Source organism: Cynocephalus volans, chromosome 6, assembly GCF_027409185.1.
Source record: "Cynocephalus volans isolate mCynVol1 chromosome 6, mCynVol1.pri, whole genome shotgun sequence".
NCBI lineage: Eukaryota > Metazoa > Chordata > Mammalia > Dermoptera > Cynocephalidae > Cynocephalus > Cynocephalus volans.
This window is the reverse complement of record NC_084465.1, coordinates 92,670,471-92,689,210: the sequence shown is the minus strand read 5'-3', so window position 1 is coordinate 92,689,210 and position 18,740 is coordinate 92,670,471. Positions and strand designations below refer to the sequence as shown.

Below are 18,740 nucleotides of genomic sequence, written 5' to 3'. Positions count from 1 at the left end.
AAGGGTTGGGTCTCAGGAATTATTCCAGGGGCTGCACACAGCCTCAAATCTTAACTGAAAAATTGCCTCTCAATTGGAAAGGCTCTAAACCTTTCAAAGTTAGGCTGATAACTTAATTTCCTCTTAGAGAAAAAGATAGTTATTTCCAGAAGCACAAACGGGTACAGAAGGGTGACATGGGCACTGGGAGCATGGGTTTGTGGCTTAGCTGCTTTGCCACTCTGGGCCTTGGGACAACCAGAAGGATGCCCCTTGAACAGTCAGGAGCATCCCTAGAGCCACCTTGGAGAGGCGTGGCAGGGTCCACCTTCACGCCCTTGGCCCAGCGTCCTCCCTTCCTGCTCTTCACCTGCTCCCCACGGCAGCATCCTCTTCTTGGATTTCCATATCGGGAGCTGGCCTTTGCTCTCACCGTCACCTGTCACCAGCGGCCCACGTCCCCACCCCTCTGCACTCCAGGGCACTTACTGAGCGGATGCTGCCTCCTGTTGGTGCTTTTTGTTGTTATTCCTTTTTTTTTTTTTTGGTCATTTAACCTTTTATTTTTCTTTGTATCTTATTTACTCGCCTGTGTCGTGTCATAAATTCCTCACGAGTGAGGAAGTTGCGTTACAGCCGTCCATGTCATCCGCCCACAGCTCAGTGCTCGTTACATTTGGTTAAGTTCATTACTGAAAATAATGAAGATGTCATCTTTATGAGAGTTCTGATATGAGACATGCTGGCCACTAATGCATCTTTCATTCTTTCCCCTCAAAAAAAATCCTTAACATTTTGAAAAGTAATGTATTCTTTTCCGAAAAAAAATGTAAGACACTGAAGTCTGAAAGTGGGAAGTAAAAGTACCTCCCTCATTTATGCTTTCCCTTCTAGCTCCTTTTTTAAATGTATATTCAAATATAGTATATACAAACTAGAATAGCACTTAGCAAGTGGCTTTAAAAAATATCTTAACCATATACTGTACATATTTTACATGTCCCTTTGTCAGGGTTTCTCAATCTTGACACTGTTGACATTTTGGTCCAAATAATTCTATGTTAGGAGGGGCTGTCCTGTGCACCAGGGATATTCAGTAGCAGCCCTGGCCTGTACCGTTAGGCACCAGTAGTACCCTCAATCGTCACGATCAAAACTGTCTGCATACGTTGCCAGATGTCCTGTGGACGGCGAAGTCTCCCCTGCTGAGAACCACTGCTCTGCTTGGACACTAGTCATGTCAGTACCATAATTTCTTGAGTGCTGACCGTACGCCATGTATTGTTCAAAGTCTTTTCATGTATTAGCTCCCTCAATCTCACGACCACTGCATGAGGCCCGTACTGTTACTATTCACATGTACCGATGAGAAAACTCAGACCCAGAGAAGTTAAACCACTTGCCCGAGGTCACCCTGCTAGTAAGTGATACAAACCCAGCAAGTCTGACTCTAGAGCACTCTCAGCACTGTTCCCTTCTGCCTCTTTCTCTATTCTACCTTGTTCTGTCTAAGGGCTGCGTGACATCCCATTGAGTAGCTGTTCATAATTTATCAGTGCTTTCTATTGGTAGATATTTAAATTAGTTCAAATTTTACTTTATAACAGATAATACTTCAGCATATGCTGCAAGGTATAATAAATCCCATGTGTACATCTTTGCACACAAATCTTGGGTAGATTGCTAGAAGTCTAATTGTTGTCTTAAAGTGGAACACATTTAAAATTTGGATAGACACTACCAAATTGCCCTTCAATAAATGATTTTTTTAATGATGTTCTCTTCTTTTCCACTCTTACTTATTATTCTTTCATCCACTGGAACAACAGGGTCTAGCCTTATTTACACCCAGGAGCTTCTGTGCTTTCTCAGACCACTTCTGATTTTAAGAACAATTGAGGGACTTCCTGAACTTTCCATCACTGAACCCGGGTCCTTCACAACTGGCTTCAGAGCACAGCGCTGAACACATTTTAACATGCAGTTGTCAGGCTTTCCCAGGTCTTTATCCTGACTTGGCTAACACACTATTAGTGGGGTGCAAGGGATCCTGAGGCAGGAGGAGACGTGAGAAGCAGGCATTGGCCCCTCGTTTTTATGGGCCCCCATCTTCTGTGAAGTCTGAGGGTTCAGCAGGGTGGGCAGGGAGTGTGGGCTCCTCTGCAGGCAGCAGGGCTAAGAAATAGGAGCTCGGCTACAGGATTTGCACTAGAAGTCACCATTTATTGGCTGTGGGTCGAGAGGCTGGGCTTGTAGCCGGGCTGGTAGCCGGGCTCTTGGCAAGTGATCAGCTGCATAACTGGAGAGACCTGGGCTGGGATCCCGCTTCCGTGAACTCATTAAACAAAGTCTGCCAGGTCGGCTCCCCTGAGTAAACACTTCCATTTTTTTTCTAGGCTGACCAAAAATGAACTCAACGATGAAGTGGCAGAGAGCTTGGCAGAAATGTTAAAGGTCAACCAGACACTGAAGCATTTATGGTAACTCAGAGAGCCTTAGAATTTCAGACTGTGCTACTTTTCAAAAATATTTTCCGAGGCTGGTCCGATGGTAGTGGGTTATCAGAACTTATTAACATTAGTGTCACTAAAGTTGGTATACAACCCCCCACTGCTAAATTTGACTGGCTTAAAAAAAAAAAATTTAAAAAAAAAAAAAAAAAAAAAAAAAAATTTTCCGAGATAAAATTTACATACCATCAAATTCACGCTTTTGAAGTGTACAATTCAGAAATGTTTACTATATTCACAAGGTTGTGCAACCATCACCACCTAATTCTGGAACATTTCCACTGCTCCCTCCCCACTGCATAAAAGCCCTGTGTGCATTAAGCAGTCACTCCCCATCCTCTTCCTCCCCCCAGCACTGACGACCACTAATCCACTTTCCGTCTCTATGGATTTGCCTACTCCGGGTATTTCAGGTAAATGGAATCATGCCATATGTGACCTTTGGTCTCTGTGCTCTTTCACTAGCATAAGTTTTCAAGGTTTGTGTACATTGTAGCATGTATCAGTACTTCGTTGGCTACTTTTTTATGGCTAAGCAATATATCCCACTGTATGGATATTTCACAATGTATTTATCTATTGGACATTTGGGTAGTTTCTGTTGTTTGACTATTATGAATAATGCTATGAACACTCATGTACATGCTTTTGTGTGAACATATGTTTTCATTTCTCTTGGGTATATGCTTAGGAATAGAATTGCCTGGACATATAGCAACTCTTTATCTTTATGACTAACCACCAAACTGTTTTCCAAAGTGGCTGCACTGTTTTACATTCTCCCCAGGGACGTGTGAGGGTTCCTGTTTCTCCACATCGTCATGACACTTGCTATCTGTCGTCCATCTTTTTGAATCTAGCCATACTAGGGGGTGTGAAGTGATACCATATGGTGGTTTTGATTTGCATTTCTGTGATGACCCACAGTGTTGTCTTTTCATGTGCCTGTTGGCCATCTGTGTATCTTCTTTGGAGAAATGTTTCTGCATCCCTTGCCTATATTTTAATTGGGTTGTCTTTTTATTGCTGAGTTGTAAGAGTTCTTTGTATTTCCTGGCTGCTAGACCTTTACAAGTTATAGGATTTGCAAATATTATCTCTCTTTCTGTGGGGTTTTTCTCTTTGATAGCGAACTTTGAAGCACGAAAGTTTTTAATTTTGATGAAGACCAATTTATTTTTCCTTTGGTTGCTTGTGCTTTAGGTGTCTTATCTAAGAGACCATTGCCTAATCCAAGTTCACAAAGATTTATACCTGTGTTTTCTGTTAAGTTGTGTAGTTTTGCTCTCATACTAGGTCTCCAACCCACTTTGAGCTAGTTGTTGCGTGTAGTGTAAGGTGGAAGTCCAGCATCATTCTTTTGCACGTGGACATCCAGCTGTCCTAGCACCATCTATTGAAAAGACTGTCCCTATTAGATGGCCTTGACATCCTTGTCAACAATCAGTTGGCCATAAATATAAGGATTTATTTCTGGGCTTTCTATTCTAGTCCATTGATCTATATGTCTGTCCTTATGCAAGGATCAGACTGTCTTAATTACTGTAGTTTTGTAGTCAACTTTGAAATCAGGAAGTGTGAGTTCTACAACTTTGTTCTTCTTTCTTAAGATTGTTTTGGTCCTTCTGGGTCCCTTGCATCTCATCTGAATTTAGGAATGCCTTGTCGATTTCTGCAAATTTGGATTCCCATACCAGCCAGCTGCCAAAAAAAAAAGCTTTTGGGTCCCCCAAAGAAGAGAATGACCAGTAGATAGCTACTTAACTTTAAAAACTGCCTTGCTTTTCTCTAGCTACCTGGAAGCAGACGTCAGACTGCCTGCTGCCGGTTCCTCTGATGATGTGTTTCTTAGAATTTTTTGTCCAGACTGGTGGTCTCAAACATTTTTGATTAGGCACCTCTAATCAAAATGTCAAACACACACACATACCTGTTTATGTATTACCCTATCTCATATGAATATACACATGTATTATGCTCATTGTAAAAATATACAAAAAATTAAAAATGTTAAAAGCTGCCCTTTATTCCAGTGCACCTGATCTAGACACTATTAGCCAGATGAAAAGTCACAGGGACTCAGTTCTTCCCCTGACCACCATCCCCTTACAGCAGATTTAATACAGTATTATGTATTTGACACAGGTACGTTCTTCTTTCAGGCTTATTCAGAATCAGATCACAGCCCAGGGGATTGCCCAGCTGGCAGATGCGTTACAGAAGAACACTGGCATCATGGAGATTTGGTAAGACCAGCCACCGTTTGCTGGAGTAACAATGATTATTTGCTCAACACCACTGATTATGTGCCAGCACAATGCAGTGTAACTTCCATTATTCATCCAACAACCCTGTAAAGTAGTGGTATTATCTCCATTTTACAGATGTAGAAACTGAGGCCCAGATGAGTTGCCCAAAGTCACATACACAGGAGAAGCTAGAATTCAGCCCAGACTGCCTGACTCCATAGTCTGTGTTCTCCTGCTCGGGGCCCCTGTCCTGTCCACCTTCCTGGGCTTGCGTGGGGGAAACAGCCTATGACAAGGATTCCTACAGAAAGGGAATCACCCAGAGACTCACGAGACTGAGACACGTGTGCTGGCCACAGCTCGTTCTTCCATTTTTCTGTGCTCCCTGGGATTCAGGAGGCACTTCCAGGCTGGATTTGAGCTCACTTAGGGTCTTTGTCTACTTCCTGTTTCTGCTTTGAGAACTTGCTTGTGTGAATGGAAGAAAACCGCATTCTTGCTTTACTGTGACAGTGAGCCCCACTCCACTTCTTTCTTGTCTCACACGAGACACATGTTCTCCATGCAGCAGCGCCTTGATAATCTAATTGCCTGGGTGAGGTGGGACTGGGGGATACTGGGAGAGGGGCCTGGCGAATGAGTACTGGTGAGTGCTCTGGAAATTTGTTCTCACCTCAGGGGCCCGAGACAGCCCTTCCCAGTGTGAGGCTGAGATCACATGGAGAAGCTGGCAGGGGCAGTGCTGGGGTTTCTGCTGAGGACACAGACCACAGGAGTTCATGCGCCCACTGTAGCTCCTCTGAGATCCATGGAGCAGCCTCACCATGAACCCGAGACCTCAACCCTGGGGGTTGTTTCTCATTAACTACTTTCTCCCTTTATGACTAGGGAGAATTTCACAGCCGAAAAAAAATGAAGGATGTAGCTCCTTGGCCTCAGCTTCTCAAATAGTGTTTTTAAAACTTTTCTTTGGAACTCATTAGTGGATCATAAAATCAGTTTGGTGGGTTGCAGCCACAGTCCTTTAAAAGGGAATTGAGAACAACAGAATACTGGAATGCAGTGCGCATAGTATGGAGATGTGTTATTTCATTGGTTGTATTTCATATGTGCATATGATCACGCGTGGTGGGTGTGTGTTTGCATAGATGCTGGTTCACAACGTAAAATGAAATTCCTATTTGGGGTCACAGTCAAAAAAAATTTTTTGAAAACCACTGTCCTAGAGAATAGAGCTCAGGCCCAACAAGACTACGCTGTGGCACGTGTCCCAGCCCGCTCCTCAGAGGAGGCATAGTGGGTAAGGGAGTTGAGTTTGCTTTCATCTCCAGCCACCCTCACACCCTGATCCCTGCCCTCGGGTCAGCTGTTTCCTGCGCATTCTTGCGTGTGAGCACAGCAGGCAGGGGGGAGAGGAAGGAGGCAGGCCAGGCTTCGAACAGTCTGCAGACCCCAGTTGGCCTCCAGCTGGTTAGGACAGCTGTAAGGATCCTCAGCCGCTTCAATTCTGGCAAGCTTGAAAATATGCATTTTCTCCCTGGGAACTGTGTGAGTAGGGCCAGGTGTCTTTAGCTTCCAGGCCTGCTGTCTAGAGCTTGCAATAGGCACTTGTGTCAGGGCAGAGAGGGGATTCAGCCACTGACTGAGAGAGGGCAGGAGGGGCGGCTCAGGTGCTGACCTGGGGAGTGTCTTCAGTTCCTGGCTGGTTCCGGGAGCAGCCAGAGCGTGTTCTTCTGCGTGTGCTTCATGGGACTGGGCTCGGGAGGGCCTGACCTTGTTGGTCCTGTCCAGGCACCACCACACCAGGCTGTAGGGCTGTGGTCGAGCCGGCTGGGGAGCCAGGGTTCAGGGAGCAGCTCTGCCTGGAATCAGCACTGACACGAACCCATCTCCTTGGACTCACTATCTCTCCCGTCATTTATTTCTACCTCATTCCTGTCCAAAAAGAACTTGAAGTCTGAAGTCCTTTGGTGAGTTCTGCCTTCAAAGACAGAAAGTAGAAGTTTCAATGACCTGAATGTTGTCAATTACAGCATTTATCCCACTCATTATAATAGCTTTCTGTTAGGTGGTCTCCTCCAGGCTGTGAGCTCCTTGAGGGTGGGGCATGCGTCATGGTCAAGGTTGTGTCCCCAGGGACTAACGCTGTGTCTTCATTCATTTGCTGAGTGACAAGGTGATTGAGTGCCAGTCACTGTGCTAGCACCAAAAACCCTGTGGTATATAAAAGGGACCTGGCCTCAAAGGTCCAGTGTCTAGTGAGCAAAACACACAGTAAAGAAAACAAATTATTCAAGTAATTATTTAATTACAGTGGCGATGGATGCTCTAAAGCTGAAGGCCAAGAGGGAACAGCTACAGATGAGGTTTCAGGGAAGGTCTCCCTAAGGAAGTGGCATTTAAACTAAGCCTTGAAGGATGAACGGGAGTTGGCTGAGGTAGGGGGAACAGCATATGCAAAGGCTCTGAGCAGGAGGCTCCAATTTTTAGAACCACGGAGGAGAATACGGGAAAGAGACTGAGATGGAGTGCCCAGATACAGGAGAAAAAGCAGAGTGTGTAATTAAGCTAAGGGAAGGCGGTGCTTTAAGGAGAGAGAAGTCAGGACAGCCAAATGCCTGTGAAAGTCAAGAAAGACAAGACCTGAAAGATGTCATTACATTCATGCTTACAATGCTACTGGTGGCTTTAGTGAGACCCAGTTAACAGAGTGATGGTAGCCAAAGAGGATTAATGTTAATAATAAAGAAGTATTTGAATAGGGTGTGCTCTGATCCTCAAGAGTATGTTAAGGAAGGGGTTGTACAACGGGCCCTGACATTTTACTTATGTTCTTTGTTTTTCTCCTTTTCAACAGCCTAAATGGAAATTTGATAAAGCCAGAGGAGGCCAAAGTCTTTGAAGATGATAAACGGATTGTCTGTTTCTGAGAGGATTTTTTCCTGTGCTTGGGTCTTTGCCCTGGGAGGCTCCTTAGCAGCAAATGCCACTCTGTACTCTTAGCAGCAAATGTCACCTGACGCTGGATGTCTCAATGGGGTCTGTGAAATGGGACTATCAGGAGTCCACTGCCTCAGTGATGCAAATCAACGTCCCATACAAATGCTTTGATTGGCAAACTCTCTAAGCAGCTGTTACAATTTTGCAGAAAGCAGTGTGCCTTGTGAGCTGTTGTAGTTACGGTAAATATGCTACGAAGAGACTTTATTGCATATCTGTATTTTTATCTGAAGCTAGAGGAATGAGACTGAGGAGAACAGAGGCCAGGCTCAGCTCATACAAACACCTGCCCTGAGGACTGACAGTCACGAGTTGGTCACTTCTGTCATCATTGAAGAGCTCAGGACTTGGTGCAGAGTTGGTGCCACGCTTCTTGGAGAGACGGTGCTAATTAATGAACAAGAGGCCTAATACCTAAATACCTTCTTCCTCCTCAGAACTTCCCCGTATTGCTGTCACCCCCTCTTCACAGCCATAGACAGTGCAGTATTCAGTGTTGTGGGTATTTGACTCATCCAAGGTTTTGTGGGGAGTTGGTGTCAAGAAAAGGACTTGTCACTGGCTTTTTCTTTAGTCCTAGAGTCTCAGTGTCTGCTGACAAAGATCAGAGGAAACCCTCATAGCTGGTCTAAGAGAAAGGACGATGCCTTCATGACATTGAGTTTCCACTCAGGGCTTTTACATGGCTGGGCCGACCTGCCATGGAGGGCTCCACAGCGTGGGCCCCAGTGCCCCACCTCAGCAAGAGGAATAAATGTCTGCCCTCCAGAAAGAACGAAGCATGGCTTGCCTTTGCACCTTGGCATCCAAATGGAAGCTTTTCTGTCCTTCCTTAAGAGGCAGTGGAAGTCTCCTCCTGTCCCTGAGCAGTGCAGGCGACTGAGTTGGAGCCACAACTCATGTTGTTAGCTGAGAGCTCGGCCAGCAGAGCAGGTTCGTCTGATACCCACCACCACGGCAGGCACGTGGGGGATGATCGATGGGGTGGGCTAGGGAGGTGATATTTCCAGATAATTTGTTCTTTTGCCAACTCATTTGTTAATAAAATACTGAAAACACTTGCTATTTCTAATGGCCTGAGACTGGTATTTTTTGAAGGGACTCAGCCTGGTAAGCAGCTGTGACCCCCAAGCCCCATCCTGACTCACTGCATGGGGGGGTTCTAGGTGCTGTGCTGTGAGGAGAGGCCTGAGGAAGGAAGGCCAGAGGCAGCACCTGAGGCCTCTCCATCTGGCCTCAGAATTCATGCAGGTGGCTTCTCAGAGGAAACAACTAGGGGCCACGGGTGGCTGAAGCCAGGAGACGCTGAGTGGGCAGGTTTCACACTCTCAGACTGCCACGGTGGGTCTGCAGGCCGGGCTCCACACCCACTACCTTCCTGTGCTATTTGCCGCCGAGTGGAGGAGCTGGGTGGGCCCCTGGCAAGAGGCACTGAGCTGATAGGGGCAGCATGTGACAGGGGAAGGGGTGAGGGGCACTCCCACAGTGACTTTGAGCTCTCAGAGTTCAAGCCTAGCTGTGCCTAGCAGCCTGTTGGGGAGAGTGTAATTCAGGAAGTTGGCCCTGGAAGTCATGGGGGAAATCCTGTGCAGACAGCCACAAGGTGGCAGTTCCCTTAAAGGCATTGCTTCAGTGGCTCCTACCAACCCCCTCCCCAATGCCAGACCTGGGCATTCACCTGATATCACCCCCCCAGCCCCCCACCCCCCCAGGCAGCAGCTCTCTCTTACCACAGAACCTGGGCAGTGGATCCGCCCCCAAAGCACCCAGGAATGAGCGTGGTCTGCCAAGGCCAAGGGTGCTTAGAACAGGCAAGGCTTTCCTAGTCTTGCCAAGGACTATGTCAGTGGATGCAGTCATATTTTATTAAACAGCTAAAACTAAACTCTTGAGACTAAAATTTACTCAGAACCTACCAAACATTATTGCTCTAAGTTTAAAACTGCTGCCTCTAAGGGAATTAGAATTTGTGTGGTACTGACTTAGATGGAGAATGGTAGGATTTCTGTCTCTCTTATAAAACTAAACCAGGCTCCTAATTTGCTGGAAATGTTCTCCATTCTGAGCAGAGATGTGAAGACTTTTTCTAATCAAGAAAGTGAAAAATTGAAAAAGAAAATGAATTCTATAGACTTGGATATGACTCTTTCCACAAGATGTCAGTTGATTAGGGGAAAGGAACCACAGCTCCCATATTTCATACCTGCATTTATGTGATGTCCATGCTGATTTGGAACTTATATATATATATATATATATATAAGACCATGTGAAGTCACTGTGTGGTCAAGTGTATTAGCTCCATGGAGCTCCTGCTCTGCCATTTCCTGGCTGTGTGGCTTTGGGCCAGTCCTAAGACTGTCGGAATCTTGATTTCCTCCTTGAAAAATGGGAATTCAAGAGGACTGACTCACAAGGTTGTTAGAGGATTAAGTGAGATGTCATGGAAAGTAGTTAGCACAGTGCCTGGCACGGGGTCCCTGCTCAATACACGCTAGTTATAAAACCAATGTTTCTCATTTTTGCTCACAATGGAACTCCCAGTTTGTTCCCTTCTCACTCTTATGCTTAGAGAACTTTCCAAAAAAGTCAAATATGGGACTGGAAATTCTCAGAATAGAGCCCCAAAATATTCAGCATCAAGCTTCCTGCAGTGTCCTAGCTTGGTGAGTGAAAAACACAACTGTTAGTTTTCATCATCATTTCCAAAGAGCATGACCATGTAAGTATCAATTTGCTGCACACAGGTGGGGCCCTCACGTCCCCACCGCACAGTGAGGGACAGAGCAGGGCCAATGCCCCATGTGGGGCCAGGCCCACGGGCCTCTGCCAGGCTCCTGACTTCCCTTCGGCTCCTGACCAGGAAGGCACCTTTGGCCCGTCGATATTTTGGCCCACTTCCAGGTGTGGCACACGTCTGTTCGCAGTGACTAATTTGCTCACTTACAGAAAAGCCTTGCTCGCTCTGGGGCTAAAAGACAAAACCATGACCATTATCCCAGGTCTCTGAAAAGGAATTTTAATGTAAGTGGAGCTGGCTTGTGAGGAGCCAAGACTCATGTTACCGCACAGATTGGTGAAAGCGTGGGCTTGTGCAGAGCCGCAGGCCCCGGGGCCGTCCTAGTGCTGTCCTCTCAGCCTTAAGATGCAGTGAGCTGCACCCAGGGCCAGTCTAAAACTTTTAGAGGCGTTAAACACTGAAAAGGTTATGGGACACCCATGATCCATAATCAAAATCATTTAAAACAATAATATAAAAAAATCTGGACAGATGCCAGACAAGTTTCTGATTTTTCTCATGATTACTTGGGTTCTTTTTGGGGCGAATGACAAATTTCAAAGTATCTCAAATTTTTTTCCTTGATTTTTTTCTCTTTGTCACCTAGTGAATTTATTTTTGTTGTGAAAGCAGTATCAACAATGTTAAACAGAAATTTTAAAATAATGTTTGTAACAATTCTAACACAGCTATTTTAATTTTTGCATATCATCTTTCATGCTTTGCCTTCTTTGAAACATCTTTTTACACAGTTATAGTCACAGTGTACAGTGGCGGTTCTTTTAATTATTTTCCTATGTTGCCACATAGTTTTTATAATTTTTTTTTCTTTTTTTTTTTTTAATTTTATTTTGTCAATATACATTGTGGCTGATTATTGCTCCCCATCACCAAAACCTCCCTCCGTTCTCCCTCCCCCCCTCCCCCCCAACAATGTCCTTTCTGTTTGCTTGTCGTATCAACTTCAAGTAATTGTGGTTGTTATATCTTCTTCCCACACCCCGGTTTTTTTTTTTTTTTTTTTTTTTTTTTTGTGTGTGTGTGTGTGTGTGTGTGTGTGAATTTATATATTAATTTTTAGCTCCCACCAATAAGTGAGAACATGTGGTATTTCTCTTTGTGTGCCTGACTTGTTTCACTTAATATAATTCTCTCAAGGTCCATCCATGTTGTTGCAAATGGCAGTATTTCATTCGTTTTTATAGCTGAGTAGTATTCCATTGTGTAGATGTACCACATTTTCCGTATCCACTCATCTGATGATGGACATTTGGGCTGGTTCCAACTCTTGGCTATTGTAAAGAGTGCTGCGATGAACATTGGGGAACAGGTATACCTTCGACTTGATGATTTCCATTCCTCTGGGTATATTCCCAACAGTGGGATAGCTGGGTCGTATGGTAGATCTATCTGCAATTGTTTGAGGAAACTCCATACCATTTTCCATAGAGGCTGCACCATTTTGCAGTCCCACCAACAATGTATGAGAGTTCCTTTTTCTCCGCAACCTCGCCAGCATTTATCGTTCAGGGTCCTTTGGATTTTAGCCATCCTAACTAGGGTTAGATGGTATCTCAGTGTGGTTTTGATTTGCATTTCCCGGATGCTGAGTGATGTTGAGCATTTTTTCATATGTCTGTTGGCCATTTGTATATCTTCCTTAGAGAAATGCCTACTTAGCTCTTTTGCCCATTTTTTAATTGGGTTGCTTGTTTTCTTCTTGTAAAGTTGTTTGAGTTCCTTATATATTCTGGATATTAATCCTTTGTCAGATGTATATTTTGCAAATATTTTCTCCCATTCTGTTGGTTGTCTTTTAACTCTGTTAATTGTTTCTTTTGCTATGCAGAAGCTTTTTAGTTTGATATAATCCCAATTGTTTATTTTTCCTTTGGTTGCCCATGCTTTGGGGGTGGTATTCATGAAGTCTGTGTCCAGACCTATTTCCTGAAGTGTTTCTCCTATGTTTTCTTTAAGAAGTTTTATTGTTTCAGGGTGTATATTTAAATCCTTAATCCATTTTGAGTTGATTTTAGTATACGGTGAGAGGTATGGATCTAGTTTCATTCTCCTGCATATGGATATCCAGTTATCCCAGCACCATTTGCTGAAGAGGCAGTCCCTTCCCCAGTGAATAGGCTTGGTGCCTTTGTCAAAGATCAGATGGCAGTAAGTGTGTGGGTTGATTTCTGGATTCTCTATTCTATTCCATTGGTCAGTGTGTCTGTTTTTATGCCAGTACCATACTGTTTTGGTTATTATAGCTTTGTAGTATAGCTTAAAGTCAGGTAGTGTTATGCCTCCAGCTTTATTTTTTTGTGCTCAGCATTGCTTTGGCTATGCGTGGTCTTTTATTGTTCCATATAAATGTCTGGAGAGTTTTTTCCATTTCTGAGAAAAATGTCTTTGGAATTTTGATGGGGATTGCATTGAATTTGTATATCACTTTGGGTAGTATGGATATTTTCACTATGTTGATTCTTCCAATCCAAGAGCATGGGATATCTTTCCATCTTCTTGTATCCTCTCTAATTTCTCTCAGCAATGGTTTGTAGTTCTCATTATAGAGATTTTTCACCTCCTTGGTTAACTCAATTCCTAAGTATTTTATTTTTTTGGTGGCTATTGTAAATGGGCAGGCTTTCTTGATTTCTCGTTCTGCATGTTCACTATTGGAGAAAAGAAATGCTACTAATTTTTGTGTGTTGATTTTGTATCCTGATATTGTGCTGAAATCATTTATCAATTCCAACAGTTTTTTTGTAGAGGTTTTAGGTTGTTCGATATATAGGATCATGTCATCTGCAAACAGGGACAGTTTGACTTCATCTTTTCCAATCTGGATGCCCTTTATTTCCTTCTCTTCTCTGATTGCTCTGGCTAGTACTTCCAACACTATGTTGAATAGAAGTGGTGAGAGTGGGCATCCTTGTCTAGTTCCTGTTCATAAAGGAAAAGCTTTCAGCTTTTCCCCATTCAGGATGATATTGGCAGTGGGTTTATCATATATGGCTTTAATTATGGTGAGATACTTTCCCTCTATACCTAACTTATAGAGGGTCTTTGTCATTTATGAGTGCTGACCTTTATCAAATGCTTTTTCAGCATCTATAGAGATGATCATATGGTCCTTGTGTTTGAGTTTATTGATATGGTGTATCACATTTATTGATTTGTGTATGTTGAACCAACCTTGCATCCCTGGGATGAATCCCACTTGATCGTGGTGAATAATTTTACGTATGTGTTGCTGTATTCTGTTTGCTAGTATTTTAGTGAGGATTTTTGCATCTATATTCATCAAGGATATCGGCCTGTAGTTTTCTTTTTTGGTTATATCTTTACCTGGTTTTGGTATCAGGATGATGTTTGCTTCATAGAATGAGTTTGGGAGATTTGCGTCCGTTTCGATCTTTTGGAATAGTTTGTAAAGAATCAGTGTCAATTCCTGTTTGAATGTTTGATAAAATTCTGCTGTGAATCCATCTGGTCCTGGGCTTTTCTTTGTTGGGAGCCTTCTGATAACAGCTTCAATCTCCTTTATTGTTATTGGTCTGTTCAAATTTTCTATATCTTCACGGTTCAGTTTTGGGAGCTTGTGTGTGTCCAGAAATTTATCCATTTCCTCCAGATTTTCAAATTTGTTGGCGTATAGTTGTTTATAGTAGTCTCGAATGATTCCTTGTATTTCAGATGAATCAGTTGTAATATCGCCTTTTTCATTTCTAATTTTTGTTATTTGAGTCTTCTCTCTTCTTTTTTTTGTTAGCCATGCTAATGGTTTGTCAATTTTATTTATCTTTTCAAAAAACCAACTTTTTGATTCATTGATCTTTTGAATTGTTTTTTGGGTTTCAATTTCATTCAGTTCTGCTCTGATTTTAATGATTTCTTTCCGTCTGCTAACTTTAGGTTTAGATTGTTCTTGTTTTTCTAGTTCTTTAAGGTGAAGTGTTAGGTTGTTCACTTGCCATCTTTCCATTCTTCTGAAGTGAGCATTTAATGCAATAAATTTCCCCCTTAATACTGCTTTTGCAGTATCCCACAGGTTTTGGTATGATGTATCATTGTTTTCATTAGTTTCAATAAATTTTTTGATTTCCTGCTTGATTTCTTCTTGGACCCATATGTCATTAAGTAGAATGCTGTTTAATTTACATGTGTTTGTTTAATTTCCAGAGTTTCGTTTGTTATTAATTTCTAGTTTTAATCCATTGTGGTCTGAGAAAATACATGGGATAATTCCAATTTTTTTGAATTTATTGAGACTTGATTTGCGACCTAATGTGTGATCTATCCTGGAGAATTATCCATGTGCTGATCAGAAGAATGAATATTCTGAGGTTGTTGGATGGAATGTTCTGTAGATATCTGCCAAGTCCAATTGGTCTAGAGTCTTGTTTAGATCTTGTGTTTCTCTACTGAATCTTTGCCTAGATGACCTGTCTAATATTGACAGTGGGGTGTTCAGGTCCCCTGCTATTATGGTATTAGTGTCTATTTCCTTCTTTAGGTCTAATAGAGTTTGTTTTATAAATCTGGCTGCTCCAACATTGGGTGCATACGTATTTATGATTGGTATGTCTTCTTGATGGATCAGTCCTTTTATCATTAAGTAGTGTCCGTCATTGTCTCTTTTTATGGTTTTTAGTTTAAAGTCTATTTTGTCAGATATAAGAATAGCTATTCCAGCTCGTTTTTCTTTTCTGTTTGCATGGTAAATCTTTTTCCATCCTTTCACTCTTAGTCTGTGTGAATCTTTATGGGTGAGGTGGGTCTCTTGTAGGCAGCATACAGTTGGGTCCTCCTTTTTGATCCAGTCAGCCAGTCTGTGTCTTTTGATTGGGGAATTTAAGCCTTTTACATTAAGAGTTGTTATTGAAAGGTGTTGATTTATTCCTAGCATTTTATTGGTTGTTTGGTTGTCTTAGGTGTCTTTTGTTCCTTGCTTTCTGATTTACTGTTTGGTTTCTGTGTTTGTTCGTTCCTTAGGTTGTAGATAGCGTTTTTGTTTGCTTGTTTTCTCTTCATGAATGCCATTTTTATTATACTAGTGGGTTTTGATTTTTCCTGGGTTTTTATGGCAGTGGTAGTTATTTTTCAGGAACCAAACCCAGTACTCCCTTGAGAATTTCTTGTAAGGGTGGTCGTGTGGTAGTGAACTCCCGCAGTTTTTGTTTGTCAGAGAAATATACTATTTGCCCTTCATTTCGGAAGGATAGCCTTGCAGGGTAGAGTATTCTCGGCTGGCAATCTTTGTCTTTTAGTATTTTGAAAATATCATCCCATTCCTTTCTAGCTTTTAGGGTTTGTGATGAAAAGTCTGATGTTAGCCTGATTGGGACTCCCTTATAGGTGATTTGACGCTTCTCTCTTGCAGCTTTTAAGATTCTCTCTTTGTCTCTGAGTTTTGCCAATTTGACTATGACATGTCTTGGAGAAGGCCTTTTTGGGTTGAATACGTTTGGAGATCGTTGAGCTTCCTGGATCTGAAGATCTGTGATTTTCCTATACGTGGCAACTTTTCTGCCACTATTTTGTTGAATATGTTTTCAATGGAATCTCCATTTTCCTCCCCTTCTGGAATACCCATGACTCGGATATTTGAGCGCTTAAGGTTGTCTGATATCTCTCTCAGATTTTCTTCAATGCCTTTGATTCGTTTTTCTTTCTTTTTGTCTGCTTGTGTTATTTCAAACAGCCCATCTTCAAGTTCAGAGGTTCTCTCTTCAACTTCGACAAGCCTGCTTATTAAACTCTCCGTTGTGTTTTTTATTTCGCTGAATAACTTCTTCAGTTCAGCAAGTTCTGCTACATTTTTTTTCAGGACATTGATTTCCTTGTACATTTCCTCTTTCAGATCCTGTATACTTTTCCTCATTTCATCATGATGTCTAGCTGAGTTTTCTTGTATCTCATTCAGTTTCCTTAGAATTATCACTCGAAATTCCTTGTCAGTCATTTCAAGGGCTTCTTGTTCTATAGGATCTAGAGTTTGAGATTTATTAACTTTTGGTGGTGTACTTTCTTGATTTTTTGTATTTCTGGTATCTTTTTTTTGATGTTTATTCATTGTGGCAGGGGTTTTCACAGTCCACCGGTTTGAGACTATTGACTAAGTAAGATGTTGCTGTGGTTGCCAATTTCGTATGGCTACCTCCGTGACTTCTCAGTTGGCCTCTAGTGCCTTGTGTGTATGGTTGCCTCGGGTCTTGGGCCTCTCCAGGGAGCCACCTTTCTGGTCAGCTTGGACTCTGCTGGGCTGGTGGATCACATACCACAGGGTGTGTGATCTCTGTTGAGCTTTCACTTCCCGTGCAGGACTTCTCCCTGTTCTGTGTGCTCTGGCCCAGGCTGTTGGATCGTGCAGTGGCGTCCCCACAGGGTGTGTGGTTTCTGTCGAGTCTCCGCCTCCCTGACCGCACATCTCCCCACTCTGTGCGCACTGTGCTGGGCTGGGACGTGTCTTCTGCAACCCTGGTCTATCAGCTGGGCCTTCAAGACCCTGCTCGGCACCGCCTTGCCCAGGAAGTCTACCAGGTTTCTGGTAGGCACAGATGACCGGTCGCTCTGGGTGCCTTTGTAGCACTGTGTAGATCTTTCTCGGGACTTGTTCACCTTTGTATCCCCCCGGCATGGACCGAGTCTAGCGCCTGCCTGAAGACAGCTGTCCAGCAGGTGCAAGCGGACTGGGAACTCTCCTACCACACTATTCCCAACCAGAAATTGGTTAGGCGTTTATCCGAACTGGTGGCCGCAGAGATGGTATCTGCCTCCCAGTAACAGGAAGTTTACCAGGGGCCAGAGTCCAGGGTGTGGTGGACTGACAGTCGGCCCCGCCCGTACTTCCTTACCCTCCCAACACTGGCCGGGGGCGCCCCACGCCACCAGCCCCACCAGAGAACCATGGAGGGAGTAGGAGGAGAGGCCGGCCCACAGGCCCCGGGAAGCCCCGCGCCGGGGCAAGCAAGTGGAAAGGCTCAGTGAGGAGCCGAGTTGAGCCGGGCCAGAGCTGCCAGCACCTGGGAAAATGGAGGCAGCCCCAGGGCGGTGAGTGACCCAGTGATGCAGGCAGAAGCCGGGTGGGCGTTAGCCCCCTGAGCAGGGCTGGGCCAGGGGTCACTCACAGGGCTGTGCCAGGTCGGGAGCTCACTCTCTGCCTCTGGTTTGTCGCCTTCCCCGTTCTCGGCCGCTGCCGCCTCGGGCTGTTCAGTCGGTCCTGTGGCGTGGCTCAGGTGCTCCCAGGAATCTTCTTTTATGCCGGCCTGAAACCTCGAATCCTGAATAGGGCAGCTGGCCGCCTTCAGCGCGGCCCAGGCCTCCGGGATCCTGTCTGCATCCACAGCAGCCCTGGCTCCGTGTTCCCTGTTTAGAGACTTGCTTTTGCAGCTAAGAAACAGTTCTTTTCCTGCTCCATAGTTCAAAGCTGTTGCCTGTAAATGAGGCAGCCTCTCCTGCCGAGGGCAAAGTGGTGGTCAGCCCCCACGACCGGCCACCAGCAGCAGTCCTCCCTTAAGAGATGGCAGGAGGAAGGTCCACAATTTTCCCGGCTGCCTGAGGCCCAGTGGCCGCCTTTTCCACCTCAGCTACTCCGCGCCAACCGCCGCAGCCACCGCCATCTTGAAAACCCCTTAGTTTTTATAATTTTCATTTGTATTCTATGTAGCTTGAGAATTTGCTTAAATATGTTCCAACTGTTCGACATTCAGGTTTCCAGATTAGCTTTGGTGGTGGTGATTACTATAGACAATGTTTCTATGGAATCAAAAAATTTATGGTTATTTCTTTTGAGTGGGATTATCAAGGCAAAGATTCTTACCATGAAATTTTATTTCTACTTTAGCCTATGATAGTGGTGTAATAACTGGTTTAGAAGCAAGTAGAAGTTAGAGAACAATGTAATGTGGAGCCAGCAGCCTCTCCTTTAGATAGGATAAAGCTCCCGGCCCCCACCCCTCACCCTGGACAGTGCACAGGCACTGCCCACACACACACGTGTTATGTCCAAAGACTGGCGCTGGTAGTAACCATGGCTGAGGGAAGAATTAATAAATCCATAATTCGGCACCTGTTTTAAAGTAGTACTGTACAAGATAATCACTTATTAGTGTGCAAGTGTCAAGATCTTCAAAGTCAGTTTTTCGTTGATTTAAAAACTTCATATATGTATGTCTTTGCTTTGCTTAAACAAACCCAGCCCGACTGTACCCACTAATACCGGCT

At 43.9% G+C, this 18,740-nt stretch overlaps 1 protein-coding gene across 1 annotated transcript in view; it reads left to right on the top strand.

Moving 5' to 3' along the window:
* The window catches only part of NOD1 (nucleotide binding oligomerization domain containing 1), a 45,271-nt gene extending 36,589 nt beyond the window's left edge, over positions 1-8,682 (top strand). The window contains exons 10-12 of the mRNA XM_063100433.1: positions 2,376-2,459; positions 4,652-4,735; positions 7,596-8,682. Of these exons, the coding sequence (XP_062956503.1) occupies positions 2,376-2,459; positions 4,652-4,735; positions 7,596-7,668 (241 nt within the window). The 3' untranslated portion in view covers positions 7,669-8,682. The remainder of the gene's footprint in view (positions 1-2,375; positions 2,460-4,651; positions 4,736-7,595) is intronic.
* The last annotated feature ends 10,058 nt before the right edge of the window (positions 8,683-18,740 follow it).